The 19778-nt window shown below is 47.4% G+C and overlaps 1 protein-coding gene across 4 annotated transcripts in view; it reads left to right on the top strand.

Moving 5' to 3' along the window:
• The window catches only part of STS (steroid sulfatase), a 184596-nt gene extending 166750 nt beyond the window's left edge, over positions 1-17846 (top strand). For all 4 annotated transcript variants that reach the window (XM_045000095.1, XM_045000016.1, XM_044999950.1 and 1 more), the window contains one exon: positions 15919-17846. In XM_045000095.1, coding sequence (XP_044856030.1) covers positions 15919-16298 — 380 coding nt within the window. In that variant the 3' untranslated portion in view covers positions 16299-17846. The remainder of the gene's footprint in view (positions 1-15918) is intronic.
• The last annotated feature ends 1932 nt before the right edge of the window (positions 17847-19778 follow it).

The raw sequence follows: 19778 nt of genomic DNA, 5'->3' as shown, positions 1-19778 counted from the left end.
AGAGGCATGGCCTCTACCAGAAGTGGCAAGGCCTTTAAATCCCCAGGCACTTTAAATCAGGATTTAAAGGGCCCGGGGCTAGGGCTGTGGTAGCAGAGGCTGAGAACCCTAGACACTTTAAGTCACCATCAGAGGGCTCCTCAGCCTCTGGCAGAGCTTTAAAGGGCCCAGGACTCCAGTGCAGTAGCAGCATCTGGGAGCCCCTGGCCCTTTAAATCACTGCCAGAGCCCCACCACTGCTACCTCAGGGCTCCAGCAGCAGGGTTTGGGTGGCAATTTAAAGGGCCCCAGAGGGTAGCGGCAGTGGGAGTCCCGAGCCCTTTAAATCACCACCTGAGCCGCACTGCCAGAGTCCCGGGGTAGCAGCATCAGCCAGGGGCTTGGGCAGTGATTTAAAGGGCCCAGGGCTCCCAGCTGCTGCTACTGCACTGAAGCCCTGGGCCCTTTAAAGCTCTGCCTGCTGCCGGAGCCCTGGGGTAGTGGTGGCGGTGCTCCGGCGGCAAGTTAAAGGGCCTGGGGCAGTAGAGGTGCCACCGCTACCCCAGGGCTCCAGCAGGCTCTGGGGACAATTTAAATAGCAAATTGCAGAAGCTAAGGTGGCGGAAGAAGCTCTCCTGCTGACATAGCACTGTGTGCATGAGTGCTTATGTCGGTGTAACTTATGTCACTCAGAGGGTGGTTTATTCACACTCTGAGAGACATAAGTTATGCTGACATAAGCTGTCGTGTAGACATGGCCTTAGTGTCAGTTCAGCCCTGATCCATCCCAGTTGCAACCCCAAGATGTAAGATGGATCACATTGCTGTCTGTCTATATTTATTAGAGAATTTAGCAACAAAAATGTTCCTGTTGCTAAATTCATGAAGAACTGCATATATATCACAGATATATAATAATATGACCCATAAAAATGTTTCTAAAAATATAGCAGAAAAGAAACAAAAACCACAACCCACAACAAAGGTGAACTCTGATTACTGCTAGGTTATGTGTAAAAATAGATTAGAGAATGGAATGAGTCAGAATGGGAGAGCTCATAAGGAATGTAATGCACTTTCTGAACACAAAGCAAATGAAATATCTTCGAGCAATTCAAATTAATACACTATATGTGTATAATTTGGCATCTAGAAAGTCAAGGGCAGTCAAACAAATTCCCTCATTTACACAAAAAGGTGGTGGAGAGTGTTGAATTTCTCCTTCTATAGAAAGAAGTTCAAACACCTCAAATCCAGTAACAAAGGAAACAGCAGCATACTTATGAAGCTGCCCTCACAGAAATGACTCAGAATACTGTAGAGCAAAGTACAAAATCAAGGTTGAATTTTTACCTCAGTTACACAAGTATAGCTTCCTTCCACTTCAATGCCTGTGTGTCTGAGAACAAATAATACCAGGACAAAAATCACATACACATGTACAATCCTCACCTCATCTTTGGAAAGATATATTTTACTGAGAAGCTCTTATTTCAAAAGCGTATATTCTGTTGTTACTACCTAGCCTTCAGAGTTAAGGTGGTCTCACATGAGTGTGAGAACACATGTATGGTGGATGAATGCTGGAATGGAAAGGCAGTTTGTTGCAGTGATAAGCAATCTGTGAGTAGATTTGAGTGTTACGATGTTTTGGTGGTATGGAATGTCAACTGAGGGTTAGTCTGAACGTTAATGCTGCTGTTACTGGTGATTTCCTTGTGTTTAATGATCATGTTAATAATAGGAAATTCACGTAAACAACTTGGGTATGTCTAGATAGACAGTCAGGATAGACAGACATGCAGTAAGTCTGCTTGGGTAGGTGCACTAAACATTGAAATGTGGATGTTATGCCTCGGACAGCAGCCTCGGCTATCTACTGAGTACAGACCCAGGGGGCTAGGCGGGCTTGCACTTGGGTGGCTAGCCTATGCTGCTGCTTGTGCCACAATACCCAGGCTGTGAGACCCTCTCCCATCTGCTGTATAGTCTTACCCTAAGATAAGACATTTTTCTGTGTGAATTTAATTGGGCTTCTTCAAAGTGTCTGTAGGGGAGCAGTGTTATGCTGAGGTGCATATGGAGAGTTGTTGGGAAGCTGATACCATTGTGTGGGTGAAGGCCTAGCGGTGGTTTCAGGTAGAGCAGGTGCTACCTGAGGCTTTCATGCCTTTTCCAGTGGAGGTGACGCAAATGTGGGACTGTCTGGTAATATTTTTATGAGCTGTATGTATGACTCTATACAAATCCACTTTGTAGTGTGCCAGATCCCTATGGTGCCCCAGGTGGGAGGGAGCTGATCTTCTTCCTGGGACAAGGTAGATAAGGGCTAGGTGTTTGGAGCCCATGTGCTGTCTGGGTTGAGGCCAGATGCATTCACAAGAGCTGGCTGGAACCAACCCATATGAATGAAGGGCCCAAGAGAGACAACAGAAGAGCCAAGACTGGGACATTAACACTGAAATGACTGGGCAGGCTGGACACAGCATGGCTGAGTTTGGAGAAAAAAGGAATGAGGGGTGCCCAGACTGTGTTTTAAGTGTGCTTCTGAAAACACTCAGGGCACAGAGAGAGAGACAGGATCTCTGGCAGGGACACACACACACACAGAGGGACAGAGAGAATAAAGATGGACTCAGAGAATTATGGCATGGTGAAGCTATTGAGCTTCCAATATGAAAAGTCTTCAACTTGGCTTTTCCTTGCTGACCTAAGGACTTTCTCATTCTTTGTTCCAGTGAACTAATAAATAACACTTTGCTTTGAAAGGCTGTTTTGCCTCACTGTAAATGCTTACTGGGTTGCATTGCTCCCCAAGAAGTTAAAATGTCCCCAGTGGTCTGAACTAAAGTGGACTCGCTATAGAAGCTCACGGTGGGAAACAGAGGTTCTTCTTCGAATAGATGCAGCCGTGTATTCCATGTCAGTATATGTGCACCCCATGTACCAGAGCTGGAGAACTTTGCTTAGCAGTACCCGTAAGGATGGTGCTCATAACCCGCGGCCGTAACTCCTCCTCTGGCCATATAAGGGTGGCACCACCCTGACCCACCTCAGTTCCTTCTCACCTCCCACAGCTAGAATTGGAGCTTTCTATGGTGTCTTCACCTCACAATTTTGCTCTCAGTTTTCTGAGAACTTTTTCTTGTACATAGTAATAGCAGTACCTTAGTTTTAGTTTGTGTTAGTTTAGTGTTAGTAGAGTAGCTGACTGCCCTGTGTGATGCCCTCACCAGGGTTCAAGCATTGTCTGTCATGTAAGGGGACCATCCCCAACAGCAACCACTTACACAGGGTGCTCGGTGCATCTCAGCGAGAGACATATTAAAGAGAGGTATTCCATCTCTGAGTCATTCACAGAGAGAATTCAGGGGACAAGAGACTTGCAGGTGAAACAGCACCTTTTGAAGCAAGCTAATGAGGCCCTGGTCTCATTGGCTGTTGCCTTCAGATCCAGCAACTGATTCCACTCCGCACATGGGCTCTGGCATCTCCCCCAAGAGGAAAAGGGGTATTTCTCCTTCCTCTGGTGTGGCAAGATCCCATAAAATGAGTCAGGACCATTCAAGGGCTTAGGAACACTCCTTTTCCTCTTCTAAGAGGAGTGCTGATCAGCACCATAATCCCTCTGGCATGCAGGATGGAGCAGGTCCATTCAATTGCTCCCAGTAGCGTGCTGTGAGTAGTGAGGGCCCGTGCCGTCAACTCCGGTTCCAGCCATTTGATGTACATTAAGTCCAGTACCGACAATGTCAGCACCCGCACTGACTGTCTCCATGCCGAAACCACCAGAATCAGAGACCTCCTGGACTATGACCGGGGGACTGGGTGGATCCCCAGGTGCTCGGTCAGTGCATGGGGCTCTCCACCCTTCAGACCCCCCTGCACGTATTCCAGGAGGTGAGGGCAGCCATATCGCCCATCCCTTACCCTCGGCTCTCTAGACTTTTCCATCGGGCCCTGCCCTGCAGTTCGCCGCTCCAGGCCAATGGGGGCTGCAGGAAGCAGCATGGGCTGAGGGATGTGCTGACCCCATTGGCCTGGAGCGGCAAACTGCAGCCAGTGGGAACTGTGATCGGCCAAATCTGCAGACGCAGCAGATAAACAAACCAGCCCAGCCCGCCAGGGGCTTTCCCTGAACAAGCGGCAGACCGGCTTTGAGAACCACTGACCTAGGCAACAACTCTACACACTCGTGCGCCACACATTTCACTTCCTCACCCTCATGTCCCACCCCGATACCAAGTGGAGGGACCACTTACCACCTGTGGGGGGTGAGGGACCCTGTGGGCCAGCCTGTACTCCACCTTAGTTCCACAGCCTGCCGGGGCTAGCGGTTGTCAGCTCCTTTACGGAGCCGTAAGCATGGGCATGCACCTGGCGCGATTCACCATCCCTAATTCTGACCATCCTGCAGGTTATTCTTAAACTGAAATTGGATTGTGCCAAACTCATTCCTATTGCTCTGGCGTGACCAAGGCAATGTTGGTTCTCCAACCTCCTCACATTGTTGGCTCGGCCTCCCATATTCCTTCCTCTTCATCCTGACCTCCTGATTCAACGCCACAGCCAGGTTTTGCATAAAGCAGTAATCTCCCTGCACTTCAAGGCCTGGATGCTACATGGCTAGATGATGAGGAACGATGTTTGGAAGCGGTCCCAGAGGTCTTGTTTAACAGTATGAAGCCTTCCACCAGGATGGCCTATTCAGCCAGATGAAAGTGATTCTTGGCATGGTCGTTACCCCAAGGAATACAACCAATGCTGACTTGTATCCAGGAGTACTTGGTCCTTGGAGTACTTGTTATACTTTAACTCTTCTGGTCTTGCACTTAGTTTATTAAGAGTCCACCTGGTGGCTGTCTTGGCATCTCATCCTCTTATCCATGGGAAGACAGTGTTTTCAAGCCCCATGGCAGTGAGGTTGTTGAAATGAGTCACTTGTATCTACTCAACAGTTAAAAAGCCAGTTCCTTTGTGGGACTTTAATACTGTTTTAGTGGCTCTTATGGGGCCTTTGTTTGAGCCTCTGGCAACTTTTTTCTCCCTTCTGTGGCAGAAAACTGCCTTTCTTGTGACAATAACGTCTGCAAGGACAGCGTGTGAGTTGCAGGCTTTGATGGCAGAACCTCCTTACATGCAATTTTCTAGAGACAAAGTAACCTGAGGCCACACCCTATGTTTTTATCTTAGGTAGTTTCCCTGTTTCACTTGATCCAAGTTATATATTTACCAATATTCTTCCCTAAGCCACATTCGACCCCAGAGTAGCAGTGTCTTCACATATTGGGTGTCAGATGGTGTCTAGCTTTTTATTTGATTAGAACTAAACCTTTCGATTTCTTACCTCATCTGTTTGTTTCGTATGCGGATTGGATGAAGTCTCAAGTGGTCTCCTCATAGTTTCCAGATAGATAACTTCCTATATCATGAGGACATATGAAGTAGCCCAGGCTATGCCTACTCAAGGGATACAAGTATCTTCCACAAGAGCTCAGATTTAGTCAATGGCATTTTGAAATGATGTTCCTATATTAGACATGTTCAGGGCAGTCACTAGGTCCTTGTGCATACTTTTGCAAACCATTATGCCATTACTGCTGCCTCCAGATCAGATGCAAACTTTGGGAAGGCAATCCTGCAGTCCTTCTTTAAATAGACTCCGAACCCCACCTCCTGCGAGTACTGCTTGAGAGTAAATGGTAATCTTTCTGTAACTGTTGTTCTTTGAGGGTATGTCTACACTACAAGACTATTTCGAATCAACTTAAGTCGAATTTGTGGAATCGACCTTATGAAGTCGAATTTGTGTATCCACACTAAATACACTAATTCGACTGTGTGAGTCCACAGTAACGGGGCCAGCGTCAAATTTGGAAGCGGTGCACTGTGGGAAGCTATCCCACAGTTCCCGCACTCCCCGCTGCCCATTGGAATTCTGGGATTTCCCCCCAATGCATGCTGGGGGAAAAATGTGTCGAGGGTGGTTTTGGGTAACTGTCATCATTGAACCGTCAATCACGTCCTCCCTCCCTCCCCGAAAGCGCCTGCGGGCAATCTGTTCGTGCACTTTTCTGCTCAGTGACAGCACGGGCGCCACAGCACTGCGAGCACAGAGCCCGCTGCAGTTATGGCCGTTGTCAACTCCTCGCACCTTATCGTGCACCTTTTCCACAGTCAGCTGCTGAGAAATCGGGCTACTTTTCAATGGTGCTGCGAGCACTGGTGGACCATGGGGGACGTTTTACCAACATCAACATCGGGTGGCCGGACAAGGTTCATGACGCGCGTGTTTTCAGGAACTCTGGTCTGTTTAGACGCCTGCAGGAAGGTAGTTTCTTCCCGGACCACAAAATAACTCTTGGGGATGTGCAGATGCCTATAGTGATCCTCGGGGACCCAGCCTACCCGCTAATGCCCTGGCTCGTGAAGCTCTGTGCAGGCGCCTTGCACAGCGACAAGGAACTCTTCAAGTACCAGCGAGCAGCGTGACCTGTGACTGTTCAGTTTCTTTACAGAGAAGCTGAACCTGCCCCTGTTTCTTTACCAAGTTACTGTTGACTAGCATCTGCAGTTACATACCCCGTCCACCCCGCTTCCCCCACTTCCAACACACGTTTAAAAATAAAACACATGTTCCACTGTGACTTTACAAAGGTTTCTTTATTGATGACTTTGCGTTAAAGGGTTGAAACTGGGATGCAGACTGTGCTGGATAGGGTGTGCGGTGATGTAAAGACTGCCTCTAAACTCGAGGAATGACAGGCTCCTGCTCCCAGAGCGGTCCGCAGTGCCGGACTGGTTGTTTCAACGGAGCCTGCCATCCCTCCTTTTTGGGACTCTGTGTGCGGGGGCTATGTGGCCTTGTGGCGGGGGAGGACGGATACAGATTCCTCTGCTGCGTGGCTCTGTGGTCCAGGACAGGGACCGTGGAATGAGATCTGTAACCCCCCTCCCCCGCTACAAAGTCACGTACCCCCCCACCCACACAGAACCTGCAAACCACCTCCCATACCGACCAGGGTGCCTACTGACTGCACTGTGTGTGTGACCTGCTGCTGATCCTGCCCCCGTCTCTGAACCCGGCTAAAGGTGACTGTCCTATGCAATACCCTACCCACTTCCTCACCCACCCACCCACCCCTTCAAACACAGCATTGTGTAAAAAAGCATGACAGAAACAGTAATTAACAGCAAAGTATTTTTAATAATTAACCAGACAGTCAGGGGATGAAACTGGGATTGGGGCCTGGGTGAGTCAGGAAGGGAAGGAATTGTCAAAAATTAGGGTATGAGAGCTTTTGGGTACTTGAGCACTCTGCTGGGGTGCAGTGACAGTTTTCACGGCCCCTGGCGCCACTCCTTCTGGTTACTTTGGGTGACGGGAGGTATGGGACTTTGTGGCGGGGGAGGGCGGTTACAGATACACTGCGGGGGGGCTCTGTCCTCCTGGCTGCGGTCCTGCAGAACATCCACAAGGCGCCGGAGCGTGTCCGTTTGCTCCCTCATTAGTCCAAGCAGCGTTTGAGTCGACTGCTTGTCTTCCTCACGCCACCTCTCCTCCTGTTCGTTGTGTGAGCGCTGGTACAGAGAGAGGGTCTCCCTCCACTGGCTCTGCTGGTCCGCCTCGGCTCGGGAGCACCCCATAACTTCAGCGATCATCTCATCCCGTGTCTTTTTCTTTCGCCGCCTAATCTTTGCCAGCCTCTGTGAGGGGGATGCTGTGGCAGGTCTGGAGACAGTCGAAGCTGTGTGATGGGAGAAAGGGAGTGAATTCCTTGCAAAGATACATTTTTGTGAACAATGAACACAGTCTAGTCTGTGTCTGTGAACAACACCATGCACAGCACCTATCTCGTCCGCACTCCTGCAGCAGGCAATCCTGAAAGCATAAACTCTGCCCCTGTTCTACCCCATCGCAGTGTCCCCCGACCCTTGCACTTCTGGGTTGAGATCCCAGTGCCTGATGGTGCAAATTTCATTGTCGCGGGTGGTTCTGGGTAAATGTAGTCATTCCTTCCTTCCTCCGGGAAAGGAACACCAAACAATCATTTCGAGCCCGTTTTCCCTGGATTGCCCTGGCATACGCCATAGTGTGGCAGCCATGGAGCATGTTTTGCCTTTTGTCACTGTCACCGTATGTGTACTAGATGCCGCGGACAGAGGCGATTCAGCAGCGCTACACAGCAGCATTCATTTGCTTTTGCATGACAGCAGAGATGGTTATCAGCCATACTGTACCATCTACCATGCCATTGTAAATTGGCAAGGTGATGATGGTTACCAGTCATATTGCATTATACCTTCTGCTGCTGTCATAGGTGCCCCTGGCCGAGATCAGCCGGGGGCGCAAAAGACAAAACTGGGAATGACTCCCCGAGTCAATCCCTCCTTTATGGTATCTAAAAATAGAATAATTCCTGCATAGAATATGGGGCTAGTGTAGTAGAGATCCAGTGTTTCAGAGAACCAGAGAGCACAGCCGCTCCGTGTCAGATTATTCAGGAATGATGAGCTGCATGGCATTCACAGGGGGTGCTCCTGCAACAACCCCACCTGTTGCTTCCCTCCTCCCCCAGCCTTCCCGGGCTACCATTGCAGTGTCCCCTGATTTGTGTGCTGAAGTAATACAGAATGCAGGAATAAGAAACAGTGACTTGTTACTGAAATGAAATAAGGGGAAGATAGCCTCCAGCTGCTGTGATTGTCCAGACAGGACATTAAGCAGTGTGTGGGAGAGAAAAACAGCATCCTGCTGCTATGACAGTCCAGGCAGTACAGAATCCTTTCTTTACACATGAAGGGCGGGGGCTGATGGAGCTCAGCCACCTGTTGCTATGATGAATATGGTTAGCAGGCCGTCTACTTATGGGCTGATGACGAGGACGGGTACCAGTCGTATTGCACTACACCATCTACAGCAAGGCTGCTGATGATGATGATGACGGATACCAGTCATATTGCACCGTCAGCCACCCATAAGCGGGGGTGGGGAGGTTGCTACAGTACAGTGCCGCAGCATCGCGTCTACCAGCAGCATTCAGTACACATAGGGTGACATTTAAAAGAGTCAAGAGACGATTTTTTTCCTTTTCCTTCTGGGGGTGTGGGAGGGGGGTACATTGACGAGCTATGCCCTGAACCGCTGCGGACAATGTGTTTGACCGTACAGGTATTGGGAGATCAGCCAAGAATGCAAATGCTTTTCGGAGACTGCAGGAACTGTGGGATACCTTGCGTCCTCAGTCCCCCCTCCCTCCATGAGCGTCCATTTGATTCTTTGGCTTTCCGTTACGCTTGTCACGCAGCAGCGTGCTGAGTCTCTGCTATGCCGTCTGTCCGGAGATTTTTTAAAAATACTTTGGACCAGGCGTAACATTACAGTAATTCCCCTAATTAGATGCAGGAGTCGCCGAGCGAGATCGCCCTGAGGAGGGTCACTGAAGGAGATAGAGAGCGCATGCTGCGTGAAAGCCAGCACAAACCAGGGCCCTATGCAGCCGTGCTCGGGGAGGCAATGCTCCCTGAGTACCTCATGAAAGCCTGGCGCAGAAAAGTGTGCTACCACGGAGCACCCAATAAGGCAGCTCTCCCCAGGAACCTCCTGCGGAGGCTTTTCGATTACCTCCAGGAGAGCTTCGTGGAGATCTCCCAGGAGGATTTCTGTTCTATCCCCATATATGTAGACCTCCTTTTCACATACTTCAGCTTCCTGTTATATTAAGAATAAAAGTTTACATGTTTAAAGCACTTACCGACTGCTCCTTCCCCTGATTCAGGGTCTGGGTTAACGGCCGGGGAGGGTTGGTAGGGGATCTCCGTGACGGTGATGAAGAGATCCTGGCTGTCGGGGAAACCAGCGTTGTAAGCGCTGTCGCCTGCCTCGTCCTCCACAAACCCTTCCTCATCTTCCCCGTCCGCGAACATCGCCGAGGAACTGTCCGTCGACACTGTCCCATCATCAGAGTCCATGGTCACTGGTGGGGCAGTGGTGGCAGGCTCCGTAGCGTCCGTTTGCTGCTTTGATTTTTTGGTAGCCTTGTCTGGGGTCCTTGATTTTCACGCGGCGCTGCGTTGCATCCCGCCTGTATCCTCTGTCTCTCATGGCTTTGGAGACCTTCTCGTAGGTCTTTGCATTCCGTTTTTTGGAGCGCAGCTCCGAAAGCACAGACTCCTCGCCCCACACACCAATCAGATCCAAGACTTCCCGGTCAGTCTATGCTGGGTCCCTCTTTCTATTCAGAGATTACATGAACTCCTCTGCTGGAGAGCTCTGCATTGCTGCCGGTGCTGCTGAGCTCGCCCCGATGTCCAACCACGAAATGAGATTCAAACTGTCCAGACAGGAAAAGGAATTGAAATTTTCCCGGGGCTTTTCCTGTGTGGCTGGTCAGAACATCGAAGCTCGGACTGCTGTCCAGAGCGTCAACAGAGTGGTGCACTGTGGGATAGCTCCCGGAGTTACTAAGTTCGATTTGCATCCACACCTAGCCTAATTCGACATAGCCATGTCGAATTTAGCACTACTCCCTTCGTCGGGGAGGAGTACAGAATTCGAACTAAAGAGCCTTCTATGTCGAATTAAATGGCTTCCTGGTGTGGACGGGTGCACGGTTAATTCGAATTAACGCTGCTAAATTTGAATTAAAGTCCTAGTGTAGACCAGGCCTGAGATGTGATGCAGACGTGTATTCCACGGCCTGCCCTCCGTCCCCCTCCGTCTGTATCAGAGTCTGTATTCCTGATATTCTCTGCGGAGGAAGTGAGGGGGGTGAGGCAGCACCTCTTTCATATGACCAGGGGAGGGGCTGCAGATGCAGGGTGTGAGCGCCACCCTCATGGGTACTGCAAGGCAAAGTTCTTCAGCTCTGGAGCATGGTGTGAGCACACACCCACATGGAAGACATGTCTGTTCACATTTTGAGGAACCACAGTTACAAGTAAGTAACCATTTTTTGCTGGCACCTGAAGGGTCTGGCACACTAGAGGGGTTACTCCCAGAGGACTGGATTCCAGGGGACCTGGGTTACTCTCAGGGGACTTTGGGGTAGGAACCATCTTTTTTGTTCTGTGTTTGTACAACACCTTAGCACAATGCAATCCTGTTCCATGACTAGGGCTCCTACTTGCTGCTGCAATACAAAATAATTGGTATTAATTAATAATAGTATAAGCCCTGCAAATCCATGCCAGGATGGATCTAGCATGCCTATCTGTGAGGGAATCCTGGTGCTACAGCCATAGCCTTATTCTTTATTCTAGTTGTTGATTCTATAGAGAAAAGGGTATGTAGTAATCCCTACATCAAATGAGACTTTACTAGCCAGATGTCTTTGTAGAACCAAGAGATTGTTAATTACTGGGAGATTAATTTGATCCTTGTGGCTAGCCCTCTGACAAAATGAGGTTTTATACCAGCTGAGAGAGGCAGAAAGAGTACTCTTCCTTTTAATATCCAGCCTTATACAATTTATCAACTTTACAGATTACAAGACTGACAGCTCTTTATGTCTATCAGCATATTATATCGGCTGTTCCACAGGCACAGGATCTGATATGTTTTACTTTTTTATAATGATCTGGAAATCACTAGTTAGACTGCACTGCTGTCCTTCCAGCAATACAGCGATGTTCCAGAATCACACCAGAATGCCACTGCAATGAAATGAAACATCATGAAACAATAGCAGACTTTACTCAGCTCAGTGCTTTGCCCAACACACCTGCTACACTAAGAAGCAGAAAAGCTGTTAAATTAAAATTATTATGAAGTGTTTAGAAAAGTAAGACTAGCCAAAGCCAGAAAATTCAAATAGAATATAGCGTCTCACGTTCCATCCTTAACTTATGCAATTGAAAGACAGTGGTTGCAAGCTGTGGCTGGGGTTTCAGTTTTAACATTGAATGCCCTTAATTTTGCTTGTTTGTGTTACAAACAGGATGCTACTTACTTAGTTTCCACATCTTTTCTTTTTTTGCAAACATATGTATTTACTTGAGCTACCCTACATAAAGGCTTTTATTATTCAGGACACTCTACTTAATATTTGTATGGCTAAATCCTTGAACAGGCACTGGGCTATGGTGCCCAACAATGATGGAATTGGCTGCAGATTTCTTTTCAATGTCATTCTGCACAAATGCTCCATGAAAGACAGATGTGTGATCAGACAGCATGACCTCCTCAAATTCCCCACATGAATATTTTTATTGAAATTCTTTCTCATTGCTATTTTGATAGCTATGTAAATTTTCATTTTTCTTGACCTCTGTTATCCAGCTATATCTTTACGTCAAATGATTTGTAATACTATGGGCCAGAGCCTCAGCTAGGGTAAATCAGCATAACTCCATTGTGTGATCTTAAACAACCTAAAATTCTCACATATCACTAATTAATAGAATCCTTAGCTTTTCTCTTCTTTATGCCTCCCCCAATCCATCTTGCCAGTTAAACACTTAAAATCGCCTGAAGCAACACTTAGCACAGAACCATCTACCTTTCCCAGTATGCTTAAATAAGTACCACAGTAAATAGAGGCATATCCCTGCTCAGAGCAATGGTCTGTACAAAGACACATATAGAAGAATTGTGATTTATTTCAATCTGAGAATATTTTACGAAGCAAAGCCACCAGTGTGCCTTTCAGAATGATGTTGGAAACACAGACAAAGGTGGTTGCACCCATTTTGCAACTTGACAGCTCTGTAAGTCTGTGGATATCTGCTGTGGGAGTCAGGGAGTTCTCTGAAGATTTTGAAGGTGCTGCTACTTATTGTCTGCACAAGCAAGCCAGTCTCAGGCTTGAAACATCCTCTCCCTTTGCTGAGTTCTAAGCAACATTCAGAGGTCCCTCCCTCCTAATATCCTTCACCCACCTGATCCTGATTATTGAGTGTTAGTGCCGTCTAAGTGAACTGGAAGCCTCCAGGCTCTGTCAGATTGTCACTGAATAAGTTCCTAAAGGTAATGTATCTTGTACTGTGAAGAATGATGTATGATAGGAGATATTGGAAAGAATCTTAAGGTTACTTACTTTCTTTTAAATCCAGGCTGTATATTATAACTTCATTCTGTGGCTCTTTTTGCACTGGCACAGGTCTGTCTGAAAGACTAATCTTATCTTAAAAAGCCAAGTGTAATGTAGTTAGCACATTTAGAGTGATACACCGGTTATCTCTCCCCTCATCCTATTTCCTAATGATTTCCATGGGGGGCTTAATGAACACCACATTATGTAGCCCTGCATATAAATCATGACAGCCAGTTACTGGATTAACAAAGCTTGCTTTGAGCTCAATGAAGCTCTTTTTACTGAGATTAACTTTACCTTGAAATGTGGAAAATCCAAAAAAAAAAAAAGTCTCCTTGACTGGCACTTAAAGGATGAGCTGTTTAAAAAATTGTTTCAGTGATGCAATGTTGTGAAATAAAAGCTGGCAGTTTGTGTGTGTTTTTTCCAGCAAGAGCAGGAGACGAGTTGTGACTCTCTGAGAGGCAATTTATTCTCTGGTCTGTCACTGGGGCAGTTCAGCTAAGTGTTGCTAACTCTGGGCAGAATGAAAAGTTACAATCTTGTCTAGAGACAAGGTGGGTGAGGTAATATCTTCTACTGGACCAACTTTTGTTGGTGAGAGAGACACACTTTCAAGCTTACACAGAGCTCTTCTTCAGGTTTTCTTCAGGACAGAAGAAGAGCTCTGTGTAAGCTTGAAAGCTTGTCTCTCAAATACCCCGGGACCAACATGGCTACAACAATACTGCAAACAATTGGGCTCTGTGCTATTTGAGCAAAGTATTAGCCATTTCTTGGTAGACTTCTTTGTGGTTGAACATTCTGGGGTTCCCCAATACATCTGCGCTTAAACCGCATCGCATCAGTTCACATTTGCTTTCTGTGAACAGGGCCGCCCAGAGGGGGGGGCAAGTGGGGCAATTTGCCCCAGGCCCCGGGCCCTACAGCCGGGTCTTCGGCAGTAATTCGGCGGCGGGGGGCCCTTCTGTTCCGGGACCCGCCGCCGAAGTGCCTCGAAGACCGGCGGTGGGGGCCCCCCGCCGCCGAATTACCGCCGAAGTGGAGGCCCCCCGCCGCCGAAGACCCCAGGCCCCCGGAATCCTCTGGGCGGCCCTGTCTGTGAAACAAAAAAACAAACAAAAAATAAAAAAAATCAGACAATACTTTAAGAAAAGAAAAATTAAACTGTGTTACATCAGTTCATATCACTTACTCCCTTTATACAACAAAATGAGACATTTAGCAACTCATTTAGAATTAAAGACATATTTGATTTCTCATTTGCCAAGGCAGTGGGTCACCTAAAGATGACATTGCCACATTTCCTAAACAATGCAATTCAGTTTAATTTGTGTAATTATTTGTAGTACTATTGCAGTAGCTCCTAGAGGCCTCAATCAGGAAATGGGGGACTTATTTTGCAGGTCATTCTACATCCATCTAATGGAAAGACAGTCTCTGCCTCCAGGGCCGGTGTAAGGAAGTTCTGCGCCCTAGGTGAAACTTCCACCTTGCACCCCCCACCCAGCTAACCCCGCCCCCCTCATGGCAGCTAACTCAGCCCCCCACCCGGGGAGCCCCCACCGCAGCAGCTACCCCCCCTACCGTGACAGCTAACCCCTCTCCTCCCCCGTCCCCCCATGGCAACTAACCCTGCCCAGGGAGACTCCCCCCACCACCACCACCACGGCAGCTAACCCTGCCTGGGGAGACTTCCCCCTTCTCCCCCACCCCACGGCAGCTAACCCTGCCTGGGGAGACTTGCTCCCTCTCCCCCCCCCACCACGGCAGCTAACCCCACCTGGGGAGACTTCTCCCCCCCCCCACCACAGCAGCTAACCCTGCCTGGGGAGACTTCCCCCCTCTCTCCCCCCGCCGCCGCCACCGCTGCCACGGCAGCTAACCCCGCCTGGGGAGACTTCTCCCCCCCCCACCACAGCAGCTAACCCTGCCTGGGGAGACTTCCTCCCTCTCCCCTCCCCCCCCCGCCACGGCAGCTAACCCTGCCTGGGGAGACTTCCCCCCTCTCTCCCCCCGCCGCCGCCGCCGCTGCCACGGCAGCTAACCCTGCCTGGGTAGCCCGTCCCAGCTCACCTCGGCTCCGCCTCCTCCACTGAGCACACCGGCGCTGCTCTAATTCTCCTCACTGCCCAGGCTTGTGGCGCTGATTGGAGGAGACTTAGAGCTGGGCTGTGTGCTCAGCGGAGGAGGCAGAGTGGAGGTAAGCTGGGGTGGGGAGCTGTTCCCCTGGGCGCCTCCCCCCCGTTACTGCGGGCAGCCCTCCCTGTACGCCCCCCCCGTGCGGTCCCCCACCCAGCTCACCTCCACTCCACCTCCTCGCCTGAGGGGACTTTTAGGCGCCCGCAACCACTAGGCGCCCTAGGCGGCCACCTAGTTTGCCTAAATGTTTGCACCGGCCCTGTCTGCCTCAAACAGCTTGCAATCTATGTATGTGACTACAGATAACAGGTAGCTACAACAAGCAGATGGAAGGGCTCAAAGTAACAATAAGATGATTATAATTAGCATAATAAATGGTAGTCAGCTGCCTGCCTATGGTCAGTATTTTGTAGGCATCATGGCAGAAGTGCATTGTAATGAGAGATTTGAAGGTAATACAATGACTTGTGGCTATTTATGTTGCACTCTTGTGCAGACGGGTGGCATGAGCATAAGCAGAGAGGTGTTTTAAGATGTCTATGATTCATTTTAATAAAGAATATGAAGTGACTGAAATTGCTCCAAATAGGTGTGGAACATTGCAAGAAACTTTTTTGTGCTATTTCTGTATTTTGTGGTTTCTGTACACTAATGCTGTACATGTAAAGGTTGAGATTAATGACTAATTTTATGTGGTTTGATCTTGATTTTCACAAGGGGTTTTGGTACTCTAGTCATCAGCTGTTGTTTCTTTAAATTGCAGGTGAATCTATTTGGAAAGCTTTTTTCTTCACTCCAAACTTTGATCCAGAAGGCTCCAATGGTTGCTATAATTCCCATGTGTGCTATTGCTATGGAAGGCTTGTCACACACCATAACCCACCGTTACTCTTTGATCTCTCCAGAGACCCCGGAGAGAAGAATCCACTAACACCAGAGACTGAACATCATTTCTATGAAATCCTTGATGTCATTCAACAAGCAGTAAACAACCATACAAAATCATTGCACATAGTCTCCAACCAGTTATCATGGGGGAATATCCTTTGGAAGCCCTGGCTTCAGTTATGTTGCTCATCCATCTTTCTGTCTTGTTACTGTGACCATGAATCAGAGGAAAAACTAAGCTTGCCTACGGCATGACACCGTTGAAACACACACACACATGCTTTTTGGATAACAAATCTGCAATTTTACCTACAATAATTGGAACAAGCGGTATTGGTAGGTTGTTTTGCTTGAACCACTACAACACCTAACCTTTACAATCCCACTGGGGCTCCTAGGACTCTATCATAGGTGTATAGTATCTGCTGGAATGAATCCCAAATCCTACTATATAGGGTAAACCATCTTTTAAATACACCATTGCCAAATATTTTGAGGGGAGGGAAAACCAATCCTGGGCCCTCCATTCCGGAGGAAAGAGTGGCATAATCCTTTCTCATGCAATGTTTGTATGAAGCAGGAGCGCCTGCCATATTCGCAGATGGTCATGCTGTAGTCACTCTACAGAGAGTACTATTTCTTAAGACCTCTAACTCCAGCTGTGTTCACAAGCTTTGAAGGTATGAAACTACAGCTTCCAGCTGCAACTGTCACACATCGCTCCTGCCCCCACTGGTAACTATCATCTACTGTTACGAGAGTATTGCAGGAAGGAAAAAATGCAAAAAAGATACCACCGTGATGAGGACCATAGAACTACCTAGCTAGATGGACAAACAGACACAGAAATGGACAGATAAAGAAAGGATTTGTAGCTGCATTCTTGACAGGCAATCAGTGCTGCTATAAAACAAAAAATAGATGACTGACTGTATAATACAACTTATAGATGACTACACAGTAACAGCTGCCCATATTTAACAGGACTAACAGATGATGTCATTTGCATTCCCCAGTTTCTGGGAGGGCAGATGGGCATACTGAGCTGCTGACAAGCGGGAAGGCAGAAAAGCAGGAAAAGGAGTGTGTCGTATTAAGCCTTTTGCAGCCACTAATCATGTGGAGAGGTCCAACTTGGCCCAGTCAACTGGATCCATCCTTCTTCGCCAACAAGGTCCATAACAACAAACATCCCAAAACAGGGTCCAAACACCGAATGGCCAGTTCTGCCCAATCCATATGTCCAAACTCCAAACACAGGCCATGCTATGAGGGTCTCTCTCTCTCTCAGTGGCTACTGTGCAAACCAGCTGTTTCACTGATGGCAGAGAACTGTATTTTTTTTTAAAAAGTCTTGCTTCAAATGTTTGAAATTATTACTTTGAAACCCCCCTACAAGGTCTGCTGTTTTCTGAGAAGTCTATACAAAGTAAATCAGATTTACCCAAGGCTGAATGTGTATACTCTGTATTTTTAATAAGGCCTGGGCAAATCTTTAGCACTTATGGGCTAATTTCAGTACCAGAGTTTACTCTGTATCTTGTTCACTCACATTTTCTTTTCATTCTGCAGCAAAGCAAATTATTATTATTATTTTTGGCAGATATTATGAACAGGAAAACATATCAGCAATATAAACTAAAATTATGTGATGCCTAATAATATGATACTTTCACCTTGTCACAGAAACATAGTGAATTCCTGTCCATCCAACAACATAATGCATTAAGTCAGGCGTCGGCAACCTTCGGCACGTGGCTCATCAGAGTAATCCACTGATGGGTCGCAAGACATTTTGTTTACATTGACCGTCCACAGGCATGGCCTCCCACAGCTCCCAATGGCCTTGGTTCATGGTTCCAGGCCAATGGGAGCTGTGGGAAGGTGCAGGGATGTGCTGGCTGCCGCTTCCCCCAGCTCCCATTGGCCAGGAACAGCGAACTGCAGCCACTGGGAACTGCAGGGGGCCGTGCCTGTGGACAGTCAACATAAACAAAATGTCTCATTGCCCGCCAGTCGATTACCCTGATGGGCCGCGTGCCAAAGGTTGCCGACCCCTGCATTAAGGCAAGGGTTCTCAAACTTAGGGTTGCGAGCTGTCAGTCCCTGTGCGGTTGGGCTCCCTCTATCAGTCTCATGCCTGGCTGCCAGCCGAAGCCCATGCATGCACCCAGCTCTGCAGACAGCGCCCCCATCAGCAGCAGCACAGAATTAAGGGTGGCAATGGGGCACTAAGTCTTCTGTGAAAAGTTTCTTCTCACCCCCCAGCACTAAACAGTAACTATTTAAAAAAATAACTTTTCTGCTTCTAACAGTAATTTGATAAAAATATGTTTTAGTCTTAATTTAAAAGCGGTGAGAAAAGGCAGATTCATTTTAAATGATAGGGTTATAAATTTAGCATTTAAAATGTGTTTTTAATTTATAAGGGGGGGTCGCACTCAGAGACTTGCTGTGTGAAAGGGGTCACCAGCACAAAAAGTGTGAGAACCACTTCATTAGGGGGTGTTTGATGGTACCGGGTATTAGTGAGTCCTTAACACAATATGATTTTTGCTGACGTTAACACTCAAAAACTGTATTTAGCTAATATTAAAGTTGTGATGCTGTTTTTTGAGCTGCCTGTCATGGTAATATATGTTTTGATTTAGAGTCTAGCCCTCTGCCTATTATAACCTAGTGTTTATTTGCCTTTTTTATGAAATTCATGCAATGAAGCTCAAGGTTTCACAGATTTATCCATGGCGTCCATACATTTTTTCCTGGTAAGTATGGTGTCATATTTCCCATATTCCCTATTTTGGATGATTCATTGCAGATTCATCATTGTACATTTTTCTAAATGTTATGCCATGCATGCCATCTGTAGGTTGACAATAACATAGCTAGATCCTGTGTATTGTGACAAGTCAGGTCAAATAACTCCCGGATAACCCATATGGGCTATTTATATTACAGCTGAAAAGCCATGAAATGGCCATTCAGCTTGGTTTCCTATCTGTTTTATTAAATCACAGCAAATACATGATAAATTTAGCAACAAAGAAATCTGTTTATGCTTGTTGTACTGCAAGTACTTTTCTGCTGTCATCTATGTGAACTTTTCAAGCATGAATGTATGCAACATTATACGTTCTCATACATTTCTTGCTTACTATGCAGTGACGTATTCAGCTGAGCTATTTTACATTGTTGAACCCATCTTTGTCCTTACAATTCCCTAGTTGTGACCTCAATAAGGCTCTCAGTGGATACTCTTAAGAACATCCATATCTTCTTCCTTTACTCCAGCAGCTGCCAGCTTGCTATCTTTTTTTCTGCATGATGCTGGTGCGACTGTTCTTTTTTTGATGCAGATAGCAGTATATGTTCTCTGATTCAAGAGAGCTAATTACCAAGAGAGGTAATTACCAAGAGTGGTAATTCCTCCACCCACCTCTTCCGCAACTGAATTAGGCCTTTCCAATACCCCCATTTTCTTTGGAATCATCCAGGTCTCTCTGATCTCCATGCTAGGAGCCAAGTATCAGAGGGGTAGCCGTGTTAGTCTGGTTCTGTAGAAGCAGCAAAGAATCCTGTGGCACCTTATAGACTAACAGACATTTTGCAGCATGAGCTTTCGTGGGTGAATACCCACTTCTTCGGATGCAAGCAGGAGCTTTACACACCTCAAATTCTTCCTCGCCCCTTTCCATTTCAGTCTCCGTATCTGTTCCAATACCACAGTAAAAAGAA

The sequence above is a fragment of the Mauremys mutica genome, chromosome 1 (genome assembly GCF_020497125.1).
Source record: "Mauremys mutica isolate MM-2020 ecotype Southern chromosome 1, ASM2049712v1, whole genome shotgun sequence".
In the NCBI taxonomy this organism is placed as follows: Eukaryota; Metazoa; Chordata; order Testudines; family Geoemydidae; genus Mauremys; species Mauremys mutica.
Note: the sequence above shows the minus strand (reverse complement) of the source record. Positions and strands in the feature narration are given on the sequence as shown.